General features: G+C 41.9%; 1 protein-coding gene across 1 annotated transcript in view; it reads left to right on the top strand.

Moving 5' to 3' along the window:
* LOC121611868 (dedicator of cytokinesis protein 2-like) overlaps positions 1–17,305 on the top strand; it is a 94,073-nt gene extending 76,768 nt beyond the window's left edge. The window contains exons 35-51 of the mRNA XM_041944582.1: positions 2,023–2,063; positions 4,387–4,477; positions 5,337–5,447; positions 5,991–6,080; positions 7,470–7,574; positions 9,392–9,533; positions 9,789–9,870; positions 10,031–10,115; positions 12,891–12,977; positions 13,207–13,383; positions 14,021–14,104; positions 14,211–14,348; positions 14,842–14,969; positions 15,217–15,418; positions 15,572–15,677; positions 16,315–16,463; positions 17,048–17,305. Coding sequence (XP_041800516.1) covers positions 2,023–2,063; positions 4,387–4,477; positions 5,337–5,447; positions 5,991–6,080; positions 7,470–7,574; positions 9,392–9,533; positions 9,789–9,870; positions 10,031–10,115; positions 12,891–12,977; positions 13,207–13,383; positions 14,021–14,104; positions 14,211–14,348; positions 14,842–14,969; positions 15,217–15,418; positions 15,572–15,677; positions 16,315–16,463; positions 17,048–17,110 — 1,881 coding nt within the window. The 3' untranslated portion in view covers positions 17,111–17,305. The remainder of the gene's footprint in view (positions 1–2,022; positions 2,064–4,386; positions 4,478–5,336; positions 5,448–5,990; positions 6,081–7,469; positions 7,575–9,391; positions 9,534–9,788; positions 9,871–10,030; positions 10,116–12,890; positions 12,978–13,206; positions 13,384–14,020; positions 14,105–14,210; positions 14,349–14,841; positions 14,970–15,216; positions 15,419–15,571; positions 15,678–16,314; positions 16,464–17,047) is intronic.
* Positions 17,306–20,203: the final 2,898 nt, after the last annotated feature.

The raw sequence follows: 20,203 nt of genomic DNA, 5'->3' as shown, positions 1-20,203 counted from the left end.
TAGTGATGAATGGATGTGAGTCTGTGTCTTAAAATGTGTCATTTTCTCCCTAAGGAGAGGAGTCTGCTAGCACATGGCAGAGGTGTTTAGCCTGTAGCCTTTGGCAGCTGCACATTAGCTATTCTCTTTCATTTGTTTGGCCTGCTAAAAATCCATTCTGCAGGCTATCAGGCACTAGTGCACTGTGCTATCCAGGAAGTACACACACACAGACACACACAATCACATACTGTAGGTATTTGCTTTGCTTCCTTATGCAGATGCACTTTCAAAGAAACACAAATATGCATTCAGGAACAGACACACACGGCTCAGGCTAAAGTAACCTCTGCTAATTTCAAACTAAAGGCTTTCCAGTAAAACTTTCCAGGTGATGCTGGTGCTGATTCTGTAGTTGCACTGTAGATTGTGTCGTTGTGTGTACAGAAGACATGTCAAAGGTGACTGCTGCGAGTACAAAAAAAAAGGACCTTCCTGTAGATGGGCCAGCCTCCCGCAGTAAATTGGCTTAAGTTAGAATGCACTAATGCAAACAGTGATGTGTTGGCCCTTTGCAGAAATAAAGTAATTAGATATAAATATGCATACAGTATGCTTTGGCTTCATAGTGAATCTCTCAGTAATTGAGGTCTCTTTTTTTATTGCATATTTGTGAGTGTGTGTGTGTGTGTGTGAGTGTGTGTGTGTGTGTACAGTTGTGTCTGCTGGCTCATGCAGGTGGTGGGAGGTGGGGTTACATCAGTTCGTTCCACTCCTCTGTTCTCTGTAGATGTCATTAAACTTCATTAAACTGGGAGTTTGTGCCGCTTAACTAACAAATGTGCGTGCACACACTCCCACACATTAATCCACGCAGGCTATCAGAAGCGTATGGTCTGACACACACAATGCACACATACAGTCATTTAGACAAACACTCAAATACAAACAAAAGAAATGATTTCAAACAAAGAATGTCACACACACAAATACATATACAGGGGGAAGACATATTAAAGGAAAACCCTGAATAAATAATGGAGAAGCATAGTGAATGCAGATGCTTCCACATGGGTGCACTGCATGGCCCAATTGAGCAATTAACATCCAATCATGCCCTGTAGCATGTATAATAATGCAGAGCAGACCCAGATGATTTTGATTGTGTATCAAGATGTCAAGAGAAAAGGTCTGAGTGACTTTGAAATAAGGTTCATTGTTAGAGCATGGATGATCACTTCAGTCATGAAGACTGCTCAGCTGGCTTGTGTGTCAATAGGAACAGTAACTTCAGCATCTGGATTAGATCTATGGAAAAGACATCAGTAAACAGTGTCAGAAATTGTGGTCAACGACATCAACATTTGATGACCGTGATGATCGTGCATTAGTGTGTGACTGTCTGACTGTCAGCGAGAACAGTCTATCTACAATTACATGGAGAGGGATATTATAGTAGTACTGCAGAGCATAACGCCCTCATCACAAAGACAAATGCACACCTGAGAGATCAGTGGTGGCTCTGTTATGTTGTGGGAAGAAATTTGCTGGCGTGGCTTGGGTCTGTTGTCTCCTTAGTGGGAAGCGTCACTGCAAATCAATACAGAGTCGTCTTAGTCAATACTTAGTCATCACCTTTAACCAATGATGGGACATTTCTATCGTGATGGGAGTGGTCTCTTCCAGGATGACAATGCCCCCCTCATCCACAGGGCATGAGGGGTCACTGAATGGTATGATGAGTATGAAAATTATGGCCTTCACAGTCACCACATCTCAGCCCAGTTACACACCTGTGGGAGATTTTGGATTGATGTGTTAGACCACCACCATCATTAAAACACTGAATGAGGGTAAATCTTTTGAAATAATGTTGCTCCACCTTTCCAGTAGAGGACCAGGGACTTTTTGAAGCAGAGAAGCTGTTCTGGCTGCACACAGCGGCCCGACACCTTACTAAGACACTATGTACTGTGTGTACAGTATGTACAGATGCACACACACAGACTGTCTCTAACCTAACTTCTCTTTGCAATTTTGCAGAACTTCTACAAAGACATCAATCGTGAAGGAATGTATATCAGGTACTTATGTGCTGAATTTAGCGTCATGTATGTTTAAGTGATGCATGAATGTGTCTTATGTACATGCATGTATGTGTCTGAATGTGTCTACAGTCTGTGTGTGCGTGTGTGTGTGTGGCTCCATAATCTGACAAGGGATTATATGAGTCCCACTGAATTAATGTCAAAATCCACAGGATCAGCTCTTGGTCTGACTGGAGGGAGAGCAGAGAGAAAGGGAAACATGATGGGCACGAGGGAGGGAGAGGTGGAGAGATGGAGGAAGCCAGGATGATGGCAGGAGAGAGAGAGAGAAAATACAGATCCTGTCAAGTCCCACAGTGCATTTCTGGCGTTGGCTTATAGACATAATTAGTTATCTGTATGTGTGAATGTGAGCTCAACTCTGCGGTTGATCAGCTGCCTCTGTCTGTCCTGTGGAGAATATGGTTATATTTGGTCGGCTCGCTGTTTAATGTTAGCAAACAAACATAGTTTAATGCAAATACACGTTTCAGCTCTACGTATGTTATATAATAAACCAGACTGCCCTCTCACACAAAGATTCAGCTTTATTACTGCAGGCCATGCATGCATAATAAAACCCACAGCTAACTGTGTTATGGCCCAGTGTGAGAAACCATTTGCAGCTGAATTGCTGGGAAGCTAGCACGACTGCCCAACATGACCTCATCTTGGCTGTTACAGTGCTAAACACTTTAAAATCACCTAACATCGACTGAGAAACCATCCCTTTCATGGCGCACTCATTCAGAATTCCCTTTGTGCAGACATCCAGCAACATTAACTGCGCGGCACATCACAGAACTCCATTCAGCAATGTTCAGAGTTGCCCATTCAGTAAATTATGAGAATAAAAAGTAAATTGTCCACATGAAAACTCACTCTGCTCTTTTGGTTTGCATCACAGGCGCCATTTAGTAAAGACTTTTCTCCAGTCTGTCTATTTACAATACGGCAATGAAAAACTGCTGTTCTTTCCCCAATTTCAAACTAATATACATTCTTTACCGATTTTATGGCGCATTATACAATATACTAAGCTTTATAGTAAACTGTTTTCACAGTTAGTATGCAAGAACTCAACATCCTTTACTGTTTTGCATCAACGAGAACTTCATTAGACATCAGTCAAACTCTGATTTTAGGATTATATTTTTGGTTTTGTGAGGTCTTCATGGAGCTGCTTCACAACTTAGTTATCTTTTTTTGCAACTGAGTACCATCTTCATTCCTTTTGTGCATCGCAAAAATTAAGCATGTTTTAGCATATGTTCAGACTTTATTATGTACTTACAGTAATTGTATCACTTTTTTAATGCGAACACACTACATATTTAAAATCGTCTTTAATACGTTTCCTAACATGCAAGTCTAGAAGAATAAAAAGCTGCCCCCTGCTTACCACACCGGTGGTGAAATGGTTTGCACAGTGAGATGGAGGAAGGAAGTGAGGGAAGGGTGCAGTCAGAGTAGGTGAGAAAGAACAGGAAGAGGTGAAAGAGACAAGTAGACAAAAGTAAAGGGTTCGTCAAACAAACAAGACGAGCGTGCAGATTTACTCAAGAAAGCAAAGCCCGTCTGTTTGTTTTTGTTGATTGACTCTGTCAACAGCAACTGGGTGGTCCAAACCAATAGAACAAGCTCTCCAGCTGTAACATGATGAAGCTGCAATTGAGTTGCTTGGAAGTGAGAGGAAAGACATATGTGGGGATGAGATGAGACATAAAAAAAAAAAAAAGCCAGACAGAATGAACGATAGACCTGAGAGTGCATTTCTACTGCATACAGGAGATTGTTCATTTAGAAGAATCTGGAAACCGCTGCTTTCTTGCTTCGTCATCAGTGCCTTAGCAAGAAAGCCTCTGGCCATGTGGCAGACAGAGACAGAAAAGGATCACAACTAAACAAAAAGAGGCAGTAAAGTGTTAAATTGGTTCACTAGCAGCCTAATGTTCCCATTCTCCTCCTCGTCATGAGCTGCAAAACATCTGTCAGACCATTAAAAAGACACTCGTGCTTTTGTTTGCACACATGTGCACTCTTGAGGGACCTTTCTGTGCTGTGCACATATTTCTGTAGGTTACCAGCACCTTTTCTCATCTCTTTAATGAGATGTGTATGAGTGTTAGTATGTGTGCGTGTGTGTAAGGAGGAGCAGACTGAAGAGACAGTGACACACTTGTGATTAATTCTTTTACAGGTCTTCAAGTTGCCCAACAGTGGCATCTAGTGGAGTGATATTAAGTTGCATATTACATTTCATTTGACCTTCGTGTGTGTGTGTGTGTGTGTGTGTGTGTGTGTGCGTGTGTGCGCTCAGGTACCTTTACAAGTTGAGGGACCTTCACCTGGAGGGTGAAAACTACACAGAGGCCGCATACACACTGCTGCTCCACTCTCGTCTGCTCAAGGTAGGACACACACACACACACACACAATCTTATAAAGAGATATTTTGTCGTCTAAAGCTGGACCCGGTTTCTTGCTCAGCCTAATTATTTGTCTGTCTGCCATGAGTGAGATAGTTTTTCATTAGCTGGTAAATGGTTGCTGTGTCTCTGGCCTCTGAATGATGAAGCTCTGCGGTGGGTTTATGGCACGGCATCGGCCACTGTAGCTTCATCACTATGGTGATGCAGCAAGTGTGTGTGTGTGTGTGTGTGTGTGTGTGTGTGTGTGTGTGTGTCGCCATGCATGTGTCTGAGTGTGTTTGACCTCTTTTGTCTTTTCATCTCTTTTATGAGACACTTAGAGGCTCACAGAGAGGGACAGAGGACTCGGGGCATCTCTCTCTCTCCTGTCTGGTATCATTACATCAAAGCAGTTGAACTCTATAATGTTTTTTATAATCTCCATTCATCGCCGGTGTCAGTCCTGTCATGCCCGTTTCACATTATTGCAAAGAGCAGACTGTAACACAGCACGCTCTAATCCTCTTCTACTCCCACTTTCCTCAGCAGATAGAACAGTTCCAATAGGATAAGTCAGTTTTAGAGATCACTGTGTACTCTAAACGAATTTCTGAGTAATTTGTGTAATGGAAGATTAACTATTGTCTCATTTCTATAATAAATGAGCATCGTGCTGCATGTTTTTGTGCACACTCTGCTTAGGACTAATACTGATTTATTACAGCAAAGGAAAGAAGTTCTTCTTCTCTCTTGTGGCAACATCATAATAAATGGGACACTGTAAAAAACAGAGCTGATGTAGGTGTAACTTTTTTGCTTATGCGTACTGCATCTCACTGTTTTGTCTCCATGTCTCCAGTGGTTAGATGAGGTGTGTAGCCCCCAGTTTGAGTACCATGGCTCCCAAACCCAACGGCAGCTTAAAGAGACGCTCTACGACACCATCATTGACTACTTCGACAAGGGCAAGGTCTGCATCGTTTCTGACTACAGCAGGCTTCCTTTTACCTAACTAAGCTTTCATAGAGTCAAGTGATGATGTGAACATGTTTCAAAATCAATTATGGTAAGATTTTGGATGAAGTATTGCCATTTTTGTGCAGTTAAGCTTTAGTTTTTGGGTTTGGGTTTTTTTGTACTTTGGGATAAGCAACAGCCAATAAAATCAGAATTCACTGCACAGACTTTTATTTTGGAAAATGTTCCTTTCCTGTATTGCACCCTGAGTGTCTTTTAAAGATGAGACAGTGTTGCAATCATGCAGTCATAGTCTCTGAGCGCGTTTTGGTGTCACATTCGTTTTGTATTTTCCGTGAGTGCTTTGTGCTCTCTGAAGCAGTGATAGAGACGTTTCCCTCTTCGTCTCCAGAGACCTGGAAACAGAGATTTCCACAAGACGAATTCCCACAACGACAGCTGCTGTCGATTTATTAGCAGATGGTGTAATGAAGGACACTTTCTTTCCTTGTGTGTGTGTGTGTTTCTGTGTGTGTGTGTGTGTGTGTGTGTTCAGATGTGGGAAGAGGCCATCACTCTATGTAAGGAACTGGCTGACCAGTACGAAAACGAGATCTTTGACTACGAATTACTCAGCAAGAGACTGGTAATACACAATCCTTCATATTGTATCTTCTGCACCGTAATCATAATCTGACATTTCTTTTCTCCTGAATTCCCTTTTTAGATGCTATAGATGTTCTTTGGTATAAGGGGGTGTTTGAAGGAAAGGATTCAGGCATTTTATTCAAGCTTTTGATAGCTGCAGTAACATATGTCACTTCCAGGCCAGATGCTGTTTACTGACCTAATGTTAGATATGCAAACCTGATTTCCTGTGTAGAACATAAATAGGAACCAAATGCAGCCATTTCCAAACAAACCGTGTTTATCGACAACTGTTTACCCAATCGTGATACAATCACCTGTTACCAATGAACCTGTTTACCTGTGGAATGATCCAAACAGGTGTTTTTGGAGCGTTCCGCAACTTTCCCAGTGTTTTGTTGCTCCTGTCCCAACTTGTTTGAAATGTGTTGCTGCATCAAATTCAGAATAAGCAGATATTTACAAAAATCAAGAAGCTGATGAGGTAGAACATTAATATATTGTCTCTGTACTGTGTTCAGCTGAGCATATGTCAAAAAGGATTAGCAAATTATCACATTCTGTTCAGTTTACGTTTTACACAGTGTCCAACTTTTTTGGAATCAGGGTTGTAATAGGGTATTTATAAATCTTACTTTATACTGTAACACTAAATCTAGCAAAATTGTCCTGCAGCCAGTCTGTAAGTTGTAAATCGCACGGAATAACACGTTTTCTTATCTTCAGAACATATTTCTCCCAATGAGCAGCCTGGGCACTAAATTAATCATCTGCACTCTCAAACATTTGCAATGATTCAGCACGACCGTTCGTCCGTGTTTAAAAATGAATACTTACTTGACACAAATCCTCCTTTTAGATTGATCTTTGGAACTGTGACCTTCCCCAATTACCACATGACCCCAGAAGTGAGATTCCTCATTGTCAATCACCAGCGACTTCAAACCCTTCTTACTTTGACCTCTTAATCCCTCCGCTATCTCTTTCATCTCTCGGTTTGGCACCAAAGCAAAAATGATTTCCTCCATACCCAAATCCTAACTTGTTCTTTAGCACCACCTTCTCCTCTATCTCCCCTTCACTCAACTATTCTTTTCCACTTTTTCAAGCAAGGGAAGAATCTCTCTCTCTCTCTCTTTATATGCCTGTACCAGTGGCTCTCTCAGCTAATGCTGAATTTATGTGGTTATATAAATGACAGACATTGCCCTTGGATGCTGTGCTTTATTTTATTCTACATCTATCACCCTCAAAGGCCCAGCATTCTGCTGAGGGTTGCTTTGTCATTGGCATGAGCTGATAAAACTGCTACAGCTGCACACAGTGCACATCTGAAACTCTCCCCTGAACGCATCCCCCGTCTCTCTCTTTGTCGCTCTTCCTGCAGGAAAAACAAGCCAAGTTCTACGAGAACATTATGAAGATCTTAAGGCCCAAACCGGACTACTTTGCAGTGGGCTACTATGGACAGGGCTACCCTCCGTTCCTCAGGGTTTGTGTTTGTCACAGCAGTATCACAACAAAATATTCTGACTTTGCATGCAGTAGAAACACACACACACACACACACACACTGATCCCCTTGCTTGTGCAAAGGGATCAAACTGCAAAGGGGTCCAAAAAAACTTTTTTTTTCCCCATTATCAGCACTGAAGCTGTTTAAAACTGCAGCAATGGACAAGTTTCTAAACACAACAGCACGATCTTTAACAGAATGGGACATAAAGAACCTTACGGGAACATTGTGGATCTGTGGATTTCAGCAAGCTGCAGAAATAAAATATTCCACTGTTTATAGCTCCTGTATTCATTAGATGTGTTAATCTGCTGTGGTAAGGAGGATGACAAAGCCGGTGACTCAGTTTTTCAGGGAGCAGGGTAGGGCAGTGAATGGAGGGCAGGCACAGGCCCACGTTTGTGCTTTGGATTTCGGCCACACAGCAGAAGCGAGACTGCTCTCACAACGGTCTTAAACTGCTTCTGTTTAAATGCAGAGAATGGTTAAGATCTCGGTGCTGTGTTTTACCTAGTTGATTACAAAATATTATCCGGCACGATGGCTGGGTGTCAGCTGGTAATTACAAATCTGAAAGAACAGCAATGACATTTGTTTTTCCTCAGGGGTCCATTGTTCTTGGTCCAGTTCTAGTCAACATATATATGTTCCCACTAAGCTCACATTCTGGAAAACAACAAAACCATAATCATGAGAACAGGTTTACATAGCGATAAATGATGACAGATGATTCTGGCCCTGTATAATCAATGAAAAGGTGCATTGAACAAACCAATGATTGGATGTGCCAGAATGTTCTCCAATTCAATAAGGATAAAACTGAAATAATTATTTTGGTGGCAAAACAGAAAGCTCAAATTTCAGCCCTCACGTTTACGACGTCAAACCATGTCAGAAATAAATCTCAGTAGTTGTGGACACTGACTCACATCAGTAGAATGACCAAATCAACCTACTACCACCTTAAAAAAATATATCAAGACTGAAAGAATTCACATCTTAGCAAGACTTAGAGGAGGTTCATGCTTTTGTTTGAAGCAGGCTTGATTATTGTAATCGTGTCTTTACGGATCTCTGTGACAAATCAATCAGACCGCTGCAGCTGATTCAGCGGCCTGCTGCCCAGTCCTCGCTAAAACTACGAACTTGGAACATATCACCACGCTTCTCCTTGCACCGGCTTCCTATGCATCAAATAATTGATTTCATACTATACTATTATTGACTTACAAGGCTCTGAATGGTTTGGGGCCAAAAGCATCACTGATGTGCTTCTGTTATGAGCCATTCAGAGCTCTTACTGTAGATCACCGGGGACAGGCTTGCTCGCTGTCCCCAGGCTCAGAACCAAATATGCAGAAGCAGCTTTCAGTTCAGTTCAGACCACATGAGGCTTTTCTGTTTGCCACTGCCTTTCCAAGGGTCATTTAAAGATGCTACATTTTCATAGTTTTGCACTACTTAAATGTTTAAAATATGCTGTATTTCTGTTGTTTTACTTTTTTTATTTCTCTTATTTATTCTTTACTTTACAAATTGTCTTTTTTTTGTTTGTTTCATACGTTTATGCTTTTCTATGCCTTATGTAAAGCATTTTTAATTGCCTTTATTTATAAGATCTGCTATATAAATAAACTTGCCCTGCCTTGGAAAAAGATATGCAATAATATCTGCCGATAGCTGTCGTGGACTTTCCTACTGAAGGAAGTCAGAATAAGAAGGGCATTTCCCTGTGTTGTTCACAGGATAAATAAGGGCTGAGTCTTAACTTACACCAATACATGTGTCTTCAGAACAAGGTGTTCATCCACCGTGGCAAGGAGTATGAACGCAGAGAGGACTTTCAGAACCAGCTGATGAGCCAGTTCCCCAGCGCTGTGCGTCTCAACACCACCACCATGCCAGGAGACGATATCAGGAACTCTCCTCTTCAGTGTATCCATCCCCAGAATAAGACACATAAGAAACACAGAAACATAATAAAACGTTGCCAGACATCTGGACGCTTTTTGGTCTGGCCCTGGTTTTTCTTTACTTTTGTTGTACCTTTTGGTGAACCTCTTTATATTAAACCCCAGCCCCTGGAGATCAGACCCATCCCTCAGTTATCTGTTTGTACGTGCTGACACGGGGATGTAGAGGTACTCTCCATCATGTTGTGATGTTTCATTCCTGAGTGATCTGATCCAGATATCCAGTGTTTCACAGTGCAGCCAGTCCTGGAGATTCCTCCTCGCCTGAAGAACCAACCTGTTCCGGACCAGATCATCAAGTCAGTCAAACAGCACGTTTAACTCATCATATTGTCATGAAGCAAACTGTGAATGTGTGAAATGATGGAAATTGAAAAAGAATAGGTAATTCTGATAATGTCAGATTCCCGTCTTTTATGAATAATGCTTCATTATTTCCTTTTCTCACACCATGTGCAGCTTCTACAAGTCCAACTATGTGCAGCGTTTTCACTATTCCAGACCTGTGAGGAAAGGACCTGTGGACCCAAACAATGAGTTCGCTGTGAGTTATTAGATTTATGACCACAGGGACCATGAAAGTCTTTCAGAATCTCTTGCATTGTTATCAGCCTGAAAAGATGAGTTCCTGTTCAATAAAATAATGGGATTTTATTCAAAAGCAGCTTGTGGTAAAAATATGTGATGAGACATCAGATTATGTTTTAGGTATTCAGATGAGCACTTACGATGCAACATCAGATTCAGGTATTACTGTAGTTTAAGATCAGATATCAAATTGTGCAATTTACAAAAAAAAAAGAGAGAAAATGGCCAAATGAGATAGCATAAAGTGGGCCCTGTGTTTCAAAAAAAGTAATATACACAGAAAAGAGGGGAAACACACAGAGAAAGAAATAGGCTGATCCATGAGTGGTGGTAAGAAGTAGGAATGTAATTTCAACTCATTGTTTACTGGAATGACTTCTGGGGAGACGGTTGATTGAAGAAGTTGGAATTCAATTGTGGACAAACGTGACTTGCAAGAGAGAAAGTGGGAAGTTATTTTAGTGGAAGGTCAGAGAATGAATTTTGTGGTCCGGTACAATAGCTGGAAACAAGAGACTGAAGATTAAAAACAAACAAACAAAAAAAGATACGAAAGATGTGATTTAAAAAAAAAACGAATGAGAAACAAAATCGTGAAAAATCTGAGGTGAATGTGATAAAAGGCTGAATGATGACGGAGCTGGAAAGGGAAAGTAAAGATCTGCAAACACAGAATCTTAAACAGCTGAGTTAAGTGCACAAATATAAAAGAGAATATCACAACACAGAGGACAGGTAGGAGGAGGACAAAGTCGCAAGAGGTCACTCACGCCTCACCCTCCTCAAACCCTGTGAGATCTGCTCAACTAACCCTGCCCCTGGCGCTTTCATTGAGCAGCCAGATGAGAGTCCACATAGCAACACCGACAGTGCTGTCAGGACACAGTTTAAACAGAAGAAAATGTGACCCAAGCTCTACCGGTTAAATTGGCAAGATAGATATAAAAGGAAAAACACTACACTATTTCTGGTAGGTACTGAGAAAGATACTCTTGTCAGATACCACACATGTGAATCCATCAGGGTGAGATCCACCATTTACTGTACACCAGAAAGCATGTAGAGACTCATCAGGGTGACGCACCAGCTGTGCTGCCAGCCCTGTTAGATAACACTTAACCCTTAGCTGGAGAGAAAAGGGAACGCCCCGTTTTATTCAGACTTCTTTGCCAGCGATCTCACTGTACCCTTCATCACGGAGAGACAGAAGTCCGTCAAACCTCTGCCACAGATGAAGACATTTTAAGGAATGATGGGTTATTGCACACGACAGACAATGAATTATGCATCACCTGCAGCACCATTCCAAGAGATATCAAAACATGTGCGTTCACCTCATACCTGGTCACAACAAGCAGAAGAGTGATGTAATAAGTTGAAAGAGGCATTGCTGGCAGCTCCAGCGCAGAGGTTCCTACTATACTTACCAGAGAGGCACATGAGCTTGTGACAGGGACCAGAGAGGTAGAGTAGAACTGGCGCTAGCACTCACCGGAGGGCCATATGCAGGGTTTGCAATTTGTGATAACTTTTCAATTATTCAAACGGCCGCCTTGCCACCCTTGTTTAGCTGAAAGCACGGAGTGACGAGAGCCCGTCAGCCAGCAGAAGGTTAAGCTCTTGCAATTCACGCAGACTCTGCAGAGTCTGTTGCTTGCATGACTTGCATACATTATGGGCAAAGCAAGGATTTCTTGCATCCTCTGGGACACCTGTTTAACATGCTGACATGACTGATGAAATGTTTGATGCAGGTCAACCACTCACATTTATTTCTGTTGTTAAATGTGAAGCCCACTGTCAAATGTGAGCAAAAGGGCATGTGTCAAGTAATGATAAAAGACTGATATACTTTAGTGTTGTATTGTTTAGTCTGTCAACACCAGGCTTGGGAGAACAAAACAAAGCAAAGAAAAATACATCAGGGGTGACATATCCTCCCCCGTGTTCACTCTTTAAAGTAAAAGACCACACCACGTCCTGCTACTCCCCGTAGAGCAGTCAGGTGTTAGGGTCATTCAACTTACACGTTCCGCTAGAGGATGCCTTATCCATCATACTCCAGAGAGCAGTCGGATTGCTCTTCAGCCCTGAGATCCTCTTCCTCATCACCATCGGAAGAGGCCTTTTTTTTTTTTTTTTTTGGAAAAGGACGCCAAAGGCAACAGAGCCCTTGGAAAAAAAACAAAACAAATCAAAGGACACACACAGCTAACTCATAAGGAACAAAGGAGCAATGAAGGAAGTGGAGTAGATTACACCCACCCCACAGAGAAGGGTACAGATGCCACAAAACAGGACTTTCCACTATAAAATGAGACAAACACATACGTCCAAATGATAAAAATGGAAGCTGATAAGAATCTAAACAGGTGGTTCTGAAGGACAGTCACTGATAGATTTCACTATAGCATCCTATAATGTGCACATACCTCGAATATCAACATTCGGATTTGAAAATACGGGAAATGTTCTAGGCCCTGGGCTGATTCACCACCCTTACCACTTCCACACACCCCTAACTTTTAGACACGGGTGCACACATTGCATCCTAAAATCACCACTAGGCAACCACTTGCTTCAGAATATCAGAGCAACAAGGAAAGACTGGAAAGAGTTCAGATTTGAATGCAGGATTTGGTATCATGTTTGGAGTATTCACGAGTGGTGGAGGCTCATCTTACAGCTTTCTCCATTTTTTTTTCTCCTCCCGTCCATCCTTGTGTTTCAGTCCATGTGGATTGAACGCACAACCTTCACCACCGTGTATAAGCTGCCGGGGATCCTGCGCTGGTTTGAGGCTACTGACATGAAACATGTAAGTGTGAGCGGGCGTGTTTTCCCTCCATGCTTGACATGGATGTTTGCTGTGAGCTGTTGCCACCAGTTAATGTCTCACCGCCCCTGATTGATTTAATCCCCCTTCTTTCTTTTTTTTACTATTTTTTCCCCCACATCCCATCTCTCCTCCCTTTCTTCATCCGCCTCTTCCTCCCTCCTTTTTTCATTCCTCTGTGCTCTTCGTACCGCTCGGCTTATCTGTCCAGACCACTTTGTCTCCACTGGAGAATGCCATAGAGACCATGGAATCCACCAATGAGAAGATCCTGACCATGATTAATCAATACCAGGCCGACTGGAGCCTTCCCATCAACCCCCTCTCCATGCTGCTTAACGGCATCGTGGACCCAGCTGTGATGGGCGGCTTTGCTAAGTATGAAAAGGTAAACTGGAAAGACTCGCCCCCAGAATGCACCCCAATTCAAAGCCCCTTGCAAATACACTTTTCCAGGCCAGTTAGTGACCATTGTACCACTGTCTAAGGCTCCCAATGAGAGTTCAGCTGAGTTTGAGCTGGGTTTGTGGGTCTTCATCCCAAAAATATTGTGTTTTGTTTTTCTTGTTTAGTTTTTTGAAAGGGAACAGTGGAGTTAAATAATCCATGATGTTTATCACATCAGAACTGTGTTCATAGATTTTGCCTTGAATTTTGAAACGCGCCATAACAAAGATTCACCATCTCAGTACTCTTTATTTTAGTTTTCTGTGCTGAATAAGCCCCTTAAAAGTTATCTGAGCTTAAGACGCTGCCTCGCTGCGAGACCCATTCGTTGAATTGACTTGAACTCTTTTAGCATCAGAAATCAGCTTCACTTCCTGAGGCTCCGAGTGTGATCAGTCCAAATTAAATGCAATGAACGTATTAGAGTCTGGTGCATTCAGAAGTTTTATATGAGGGTTCACCCTCAAACAGCTCTCAGTGTTATGATATCCTGTAAAAGATAAGACTGCTGTGCTTTGAAAGTGCACATGTGGGTGGAAAAGTCATGAAATGAGTTTTTGATATTTCCTGGTTATCAGGCGTTCTTCACTGAGGAGTACACTCAGCAGCACCCAGAGGACAGAGATAAACTGCTGCGCCTCAAAGACCTCATCGCATGGCAGGTACTGAAAACGCTAACGCACATACTCGAATACATGTATGCAACACGTGCAGCGGAGTCACTTTTATGTGGATGTTATGTCGACACTATAACGTTTGCATTTACAGATCCCGTTACTCGGTGGAGGGATCTCTCTCCACGGGAAGAGAGTGACGGATGACCTGCGTCCTTTCCACGAGCGCATGGAGGAGTGTTTCAAACAGCTGAAGAAGAAAGTGGAGAAGGAGTACGGAGTGAGAGAGCTGGTAAGAACTGGAACGAAAAAGGACAAGGGAGTGAGCAGAGAGGAAAAAAGTGGGGGAATAAGAGGCTTCCTACTGAAACATGGTGTTTGTCTGTAGTCCAAAACACGTTCTTTTCTGCAAGACAGAGCTGCTGTGGTAGAGCTGCGCTAATTATGCTGCAAATGAGCTGACCCAGGCGAATTTTAAGGATCAAAGTACTCACAAAAGCCTCTGAGTAGAGCATTTATTTGGGATTTATACCTTTAAATTTCTCTACATCCAAAACAGGGTTTGGATGGTCTGACTGGGGCTAAATATGGTCATTAACTTAAAATTGGCTCTGCGCTTCAGGAATGATTAAATTAATGATGAGTAGGTGTGAAGTTTGAGGAAGAAAAAAAAGAAAAACTTACTTTGCAATTCTTGTTCTCTAATGATGTATTTCTGCCTTGCACTATCCTACCAGCATTGTCTTTTTATCTGGGTATGACATAGTTCAACTGTCTGTTTCCAGCCGGACTTGGATGAGAGGAAGTCCACTCGTCCTCGCTCCATGCTTCGCTCCATCCGTCAGTCCATCATCTCCATCTCCTCAATACAGGGGTCTGAATGCGGGACTCCGACCAAGCTCCATGCAGACAGGTAGCATAAACACATATATGATGAGATGAATAAACCTTAGAGTGTCAAGAGAACCCCAAAATACATTGCAAGAAGGACACATCTCATCTACATGATACATACTTACATTATGTTGTAATAACTTGGTTTATTAAAGCATATCTCATCTCAAACTACAAATGTATTCATTATGGAAGATTCACTCCAGAGCAGCCTGGATATGAAAATCAACATTTAACCCCTTTGATTTGTTCCTGCCTCCTCCCAGGGACCTCCCCCCCGAGTCGCCGACCTCATGGACCCTTCAGCGCTCCAGTGGCAGCGTGAGCGCGAGTACTGCGGAGGAGGTTGTGGTGACTGTGGCCGACACGGAGGTCAAACTGAGGAAGAGTAAAAAGAAGAAGAAGAGGAGCAGCATGATCTTCATCACAGAGGAAAGAGAGAGGACGAACACGCTGGACTGCAAACGGGTGAGAAAGAGCTTTAGCGGGAGGTAGACGGTTTGAGAGAGGAGAAAATATAAGAAGAGGAAGAGGTGAAAAGGCAGCAAGTGAAGGGGTGTTGAGCTGAGTGTCTTCAGAAGTGTTGTTGCTGAGTTTTGTGTGATCTCTGTCTCCCTCTAGCTGTCTAAGAAACAGGAGTTCCGCAGTGACACCAACTTGTCTGAGCCCAATGAAGGAAATGTGTCGCTGACCAATGCAAACTCCAGATCCCTGCCTGCCATGACAGGTGACTAGCATACGCAAATCCATGTGGTGCTGCGTACTGAAAGCAAAGGTCACACAAAGTCAAAAAAAAAAAGTCACCACCCTTAGAGGAAGTACTGTGTTTTTTCCTATTCTGGAAAGCTGACTGTGAGTAAAAACACACACAAGGCCCTGGCAGCAAGTCTAATGTGTGTTAAAAACAAATTGGCATGCTCGGGAATGTTGCAGTAATAGCCTGACCTGAGACAAACTCTGATGTAAGGTGGCAAAATTGGTGAATAAGTCATGTCGGGTGTAATTTTTTTTCAACTGAGCAGCAGTTTCAGCAGTTTATATTTCATTCTTTCAGTTACATAACCCCGCACTTCAAAACAGCGCATCAGCCACAATTCACTGATGTTTCTCTGGCTTCCTGCCATGTTGGACCAGGCCAGCTGAGCCAGCTTTGACTGTGGTGTTAATACACTACCTCTCATTAGCACCGCTGACTACAGGCTGTACACCCTTTCTTAGCATACAAACAGTGCCACCAGTGTTGCCAGAGTACACGGTTCATCAGTAGAACAGCTGCAAGAGCCCAATTATTCCCAAATAATCGGCAGAGGTTTCATTGTAAGATGGCAATCAGTGACGACCACTGACGTTGTTTCTGTCTGTAGGTCTGTCCTTGGCGGTGGTGGGGGGCATAGAGGAGGTGGACTCCGCCAGAGCCAGGAGGGACAGCAAGAGCATGTCTGTCTGCGGGACCTCTGACCGAACAGCAGACAGACGCTCAAAGGGCGTCATTAACCTCCTCTTCAAGTCCAAGGTAGGCAGTCCTGGAGAGAAACATCAGGTTGACATTCAAGAATCTATAGTTTGGACACTGATTGGTCACATTTGGGTGATGCGCGTTTGCGCTTTCTTGCTGAGACTGAGAGAAGAAGATAGATACCACTGTCATGTCTGTACGCTAGATATGAAGCTACAGCCAGGAAAGTGTTAGCTTAGCATAAATACTAGAACCATGGGAGAAACATTAGACCTTTTCTGTCCTACGAGCACCTGTAAACCTCACTAACTAACACTTTACATATCATTTCTTTAATCCAAACTGTTTTTTTGTTTTTTTTTACCTCTAACTGTCCAGTCTTCATGCTCAGCTGAGCTAACCAGCTGCTGGCTGTCCTCAAATGTATGGTACAGACATGAGACATGATATTTCCTAAAGCTTTTAATTTCTTCAACAGAGCAGAAATGCAGATTCATTTTCTCATCTAGATTATTCCAAGCAGTGAACATTTTAACACCAACAAAATCTTCCAGATGAATGTCAAGGACATATTTTAAGTCATTTTTACTCCTTAGAATAAACCTTTTGTTTACATTATGCATGTTTGTTTGTTTCAACAGAGCTCCAAGTCAGAGGATGTGAAGTCCAGCGATCCATCCAAAGACAGTGCCAATCACTTCTGAAATCCTTCATATTCATTTCCTGTTTCCTTTACTTATTTTTATGCATTTGTTTTACACAGAAGTTCACGGAAACCTGCAAAGCAAAACCAAATCATGCACTGACTCTCTCACTTGGTCAGCCTGTCAGTCTCAGTGCTGCTGTTGCCTTAATATAATTGATTTTACCTATCAATAAAGGTTATTTTTGTGCCATGACCTTTTCCCCGGTAATTCAAATGATTCCCGGTGAAGCTAAATGCCATCTAACAGCTTTTCAATCAATTCTGCTTCTACAAGAACGAGCAAACACAAACCATCCCGCCGACACGCTTGATTAAAAAGCTTCTTATTACATAGTTTTCAGCATTGTTGTGACTGACTGAAGTTAATGGAAAAATAATAATTTGATAAAGCACAAAGGTTACGGTGTCCTCCTGAGGGACTTCAAGCTGGAACACACTGCCAAAAAGCTTTGGCGCTGACACAACAAACAAAGTCTAACAATTTCAAATATACTAGGGAGCAACAAACTGTGGCGTCTAGTGTATAAGTGCAGCATTTGTTGTGTGTGAGGTTAGACAAGCTTCTGCATATGTTCTTCTAATCTAAATTACATTATATATTCTGCGTGAGTTATAGCAACCATAGCTTTACTTTTATTTGAAATATAAAAACAAATCAAGCTTAAAGGAACACTTTGAGAAATAAGGCTTTTTTGCAGAGAGTTGTACATGGAAAAACTACCAGCGCCTCTAAAGCTCCCCAGGTAACACGTATCTGGTTTGTTTCATCCGTTAAAAAACTGTTATGTAAAAAGGACAAGTTGTAGTTTTGCATAAAGTCTGTACTCTGTGACAAACAGGTCCAGCACACCGCTAGAACCACAACTTATCCTTTTTAAGTGTTGGCTTTGTTACAGATTAATCAAACTTGATATAACCAAGCTTTAAACATTACCTTTTATGCTAAGCTAAGCTAATTGCCCACTGGGTTTAGCTTCATACAGTATGTAACCCACAGTCATGTGAGACGTATGGATCTTTTCATCCTACTGTTGGCCATACTAAAGTAAAAGTATTGATACTTCACAACAACATGAACTCAAGTAGAGGTAAAAGTAGTCATGAAAATAATTACTTGAGTAAGAGTATATCTACTGAAAAACATGAGGAGTGAGTAGATTAATGAGAAATAAGGGAAAAAGATAAGCGAGGATATTTCTGTAGTTGTAGTCAATACCACCAGCATATGTCTGTGTCAGTAAAAATAAATATGGAATAAATGTAGTGTGGTGAATATGTGCAAAGGTAACACAGTGAAAGTATTGATTTTTCTACCAAATGTCATTGAGTAAAAAGTTTGCTACATTAAAAATAGTCCAACAACTACAATTTCCTGAAAAAAGCTACTTAAGTACATATAATTGAGTAAATGTAACTCATTACCTCCCACCTCTGCTCTTGACAAGAATTTCCTGAAATGCTGAAGCTTGAAAAGTTCCCACTGAGTGATTTAGATGCTGGTTGGTGTTTCTGGGGTTACCACTACAATACATGCATGCGAGTATGAGCTCTGCTCTGAGGTGGTCCCCAAAGTTATAGAGCACTGTGTGATATGTAATGTGCGCTGATGCTTTCCTCCTGCAGCAGATGACAGAATTTGGAGAAGGAGAAACACTGCAGCCTTCAGGCCAGTGTGGAGCTTTTATTTTATGACTCAGCGTGTTGGTGATTCCCCCAGATTCTGTGCAGGCAAAATGCAAAATGCATCGCTTTAAAGTCCTGACAGATAGTGAGGTGGGCCACAAATGAGCTCAAGTCTTATTTTCTTTATTGACTTTAGTGGGATTTTATTAAGGATATTAAGATAAATTGTTAAAAGAGCAGAGAGGCTGTTGCATATGATGAATATAAATTAGTAGCCAGTGCCAGTGAGCGACTTAATGTATCACCTGCATTGGTAAAAGGTCATTATGCTAGAAAATATCATTTAGAATGAGGCTGTTCTAATGATTTGCAGATGTGGATGAATATCTCACATTTGTTGGTGGTTTTATGTCCTTGTGGTTCTCTCAGTGCTGAGAGAGTGCAGACGGTCAGAGAGTGATTGAGCACAATGGAGACATTTCTCCTCGCCCCCTTATTAATACCGCCATTATCTGGTGCCACATTGACCACCAAGTTTCCCCACAGCCAATTTAAAGTTGCAGACCAGCCTTTTAAAACTCATGCTGTTCTGCAAAGCTACTGTCTGCACTGTGGATCCTCTGATTAAACCACTGCTCCATGACCACAGAGTGATTTCAGCCCACAGACATCTATCTCACTTCTACAAAAAAAAAAAAAAAAAGGATAGATTGGTTGGTTAAAATGCTGCATATTCTCGCAGGGAATGAAGGCGCTGCATTGCTTGAATGACCACAGATTCATTCCCATCTAAAACAACAACACTAGCCTGCAGTGTGTGTAAATTTACCAACATGTTACATTAATGGATAAAATCATGCCGTGTAAAGGGAGACATGAAGAAAGTGTTGCATTTCAAAATCTAGAAGCATAAGAAGTCACGAAGCTTTCTAATGGCTTGTTAATTTCACTCATTCTAAAGTATGACTCATTATTAATGGTTCGAGGCTGTATTCATCATGTTCATGTCAAAGCTAATGATCCTGCTGTGCGGTTTCTGCAGTTTCCAGACGCAAAGCCAATCAAAAACTCAACATACCACTCCTGCAATTACTATTCAGTGTTACTTTTAACCTCTGGCATGTCAGATTCTCGTATCTCTAAAGCAGATGTGTTCTGCTCCGCTCACACCTGTAGGTGGTCAGTGGTCAGACAGAATGTTACATTTGAAAGCTTGCACGTGCAATCGCCAGTGTTTTATCTGTCAAAAGAGTAGCATGTATTCTCGCATAATGTGCACAACCTGTGCCTGTTCAATTCTTTAGTCAGCATATCAGTTTAATTAATATACGTACAACCCTGATTCCAAAATATTTACACAAATCCATGAAGATGACGAGGTCAAACATTAAATATATCGTCTTTGTGCTGTTTTCAGTTGAGCATATGTCAAAGAAGATTAGCAAGAGATCCCATTCTGTTTAATTTA

This window comes from Chelmon rostratus, chromosome 9 (genome assembly GCF_017976325.1).
Source record: "Chelmon rostratus isolate fCheRos1 chromosome 9, fCheRos1.pri, whole genome shotgun sequence".
Taxonomy (NCBI): Eukaryota; Metazoa; Chordata; class Actinopteri; order Chaetodontiformes; family Chaetodontidae; genus Chelmon; species Chelmon rostratus.
Note: the sequence above shows the minus strand (reverse complement) of the source record. Positions and strands in the feature narration are given on the sequence as shown.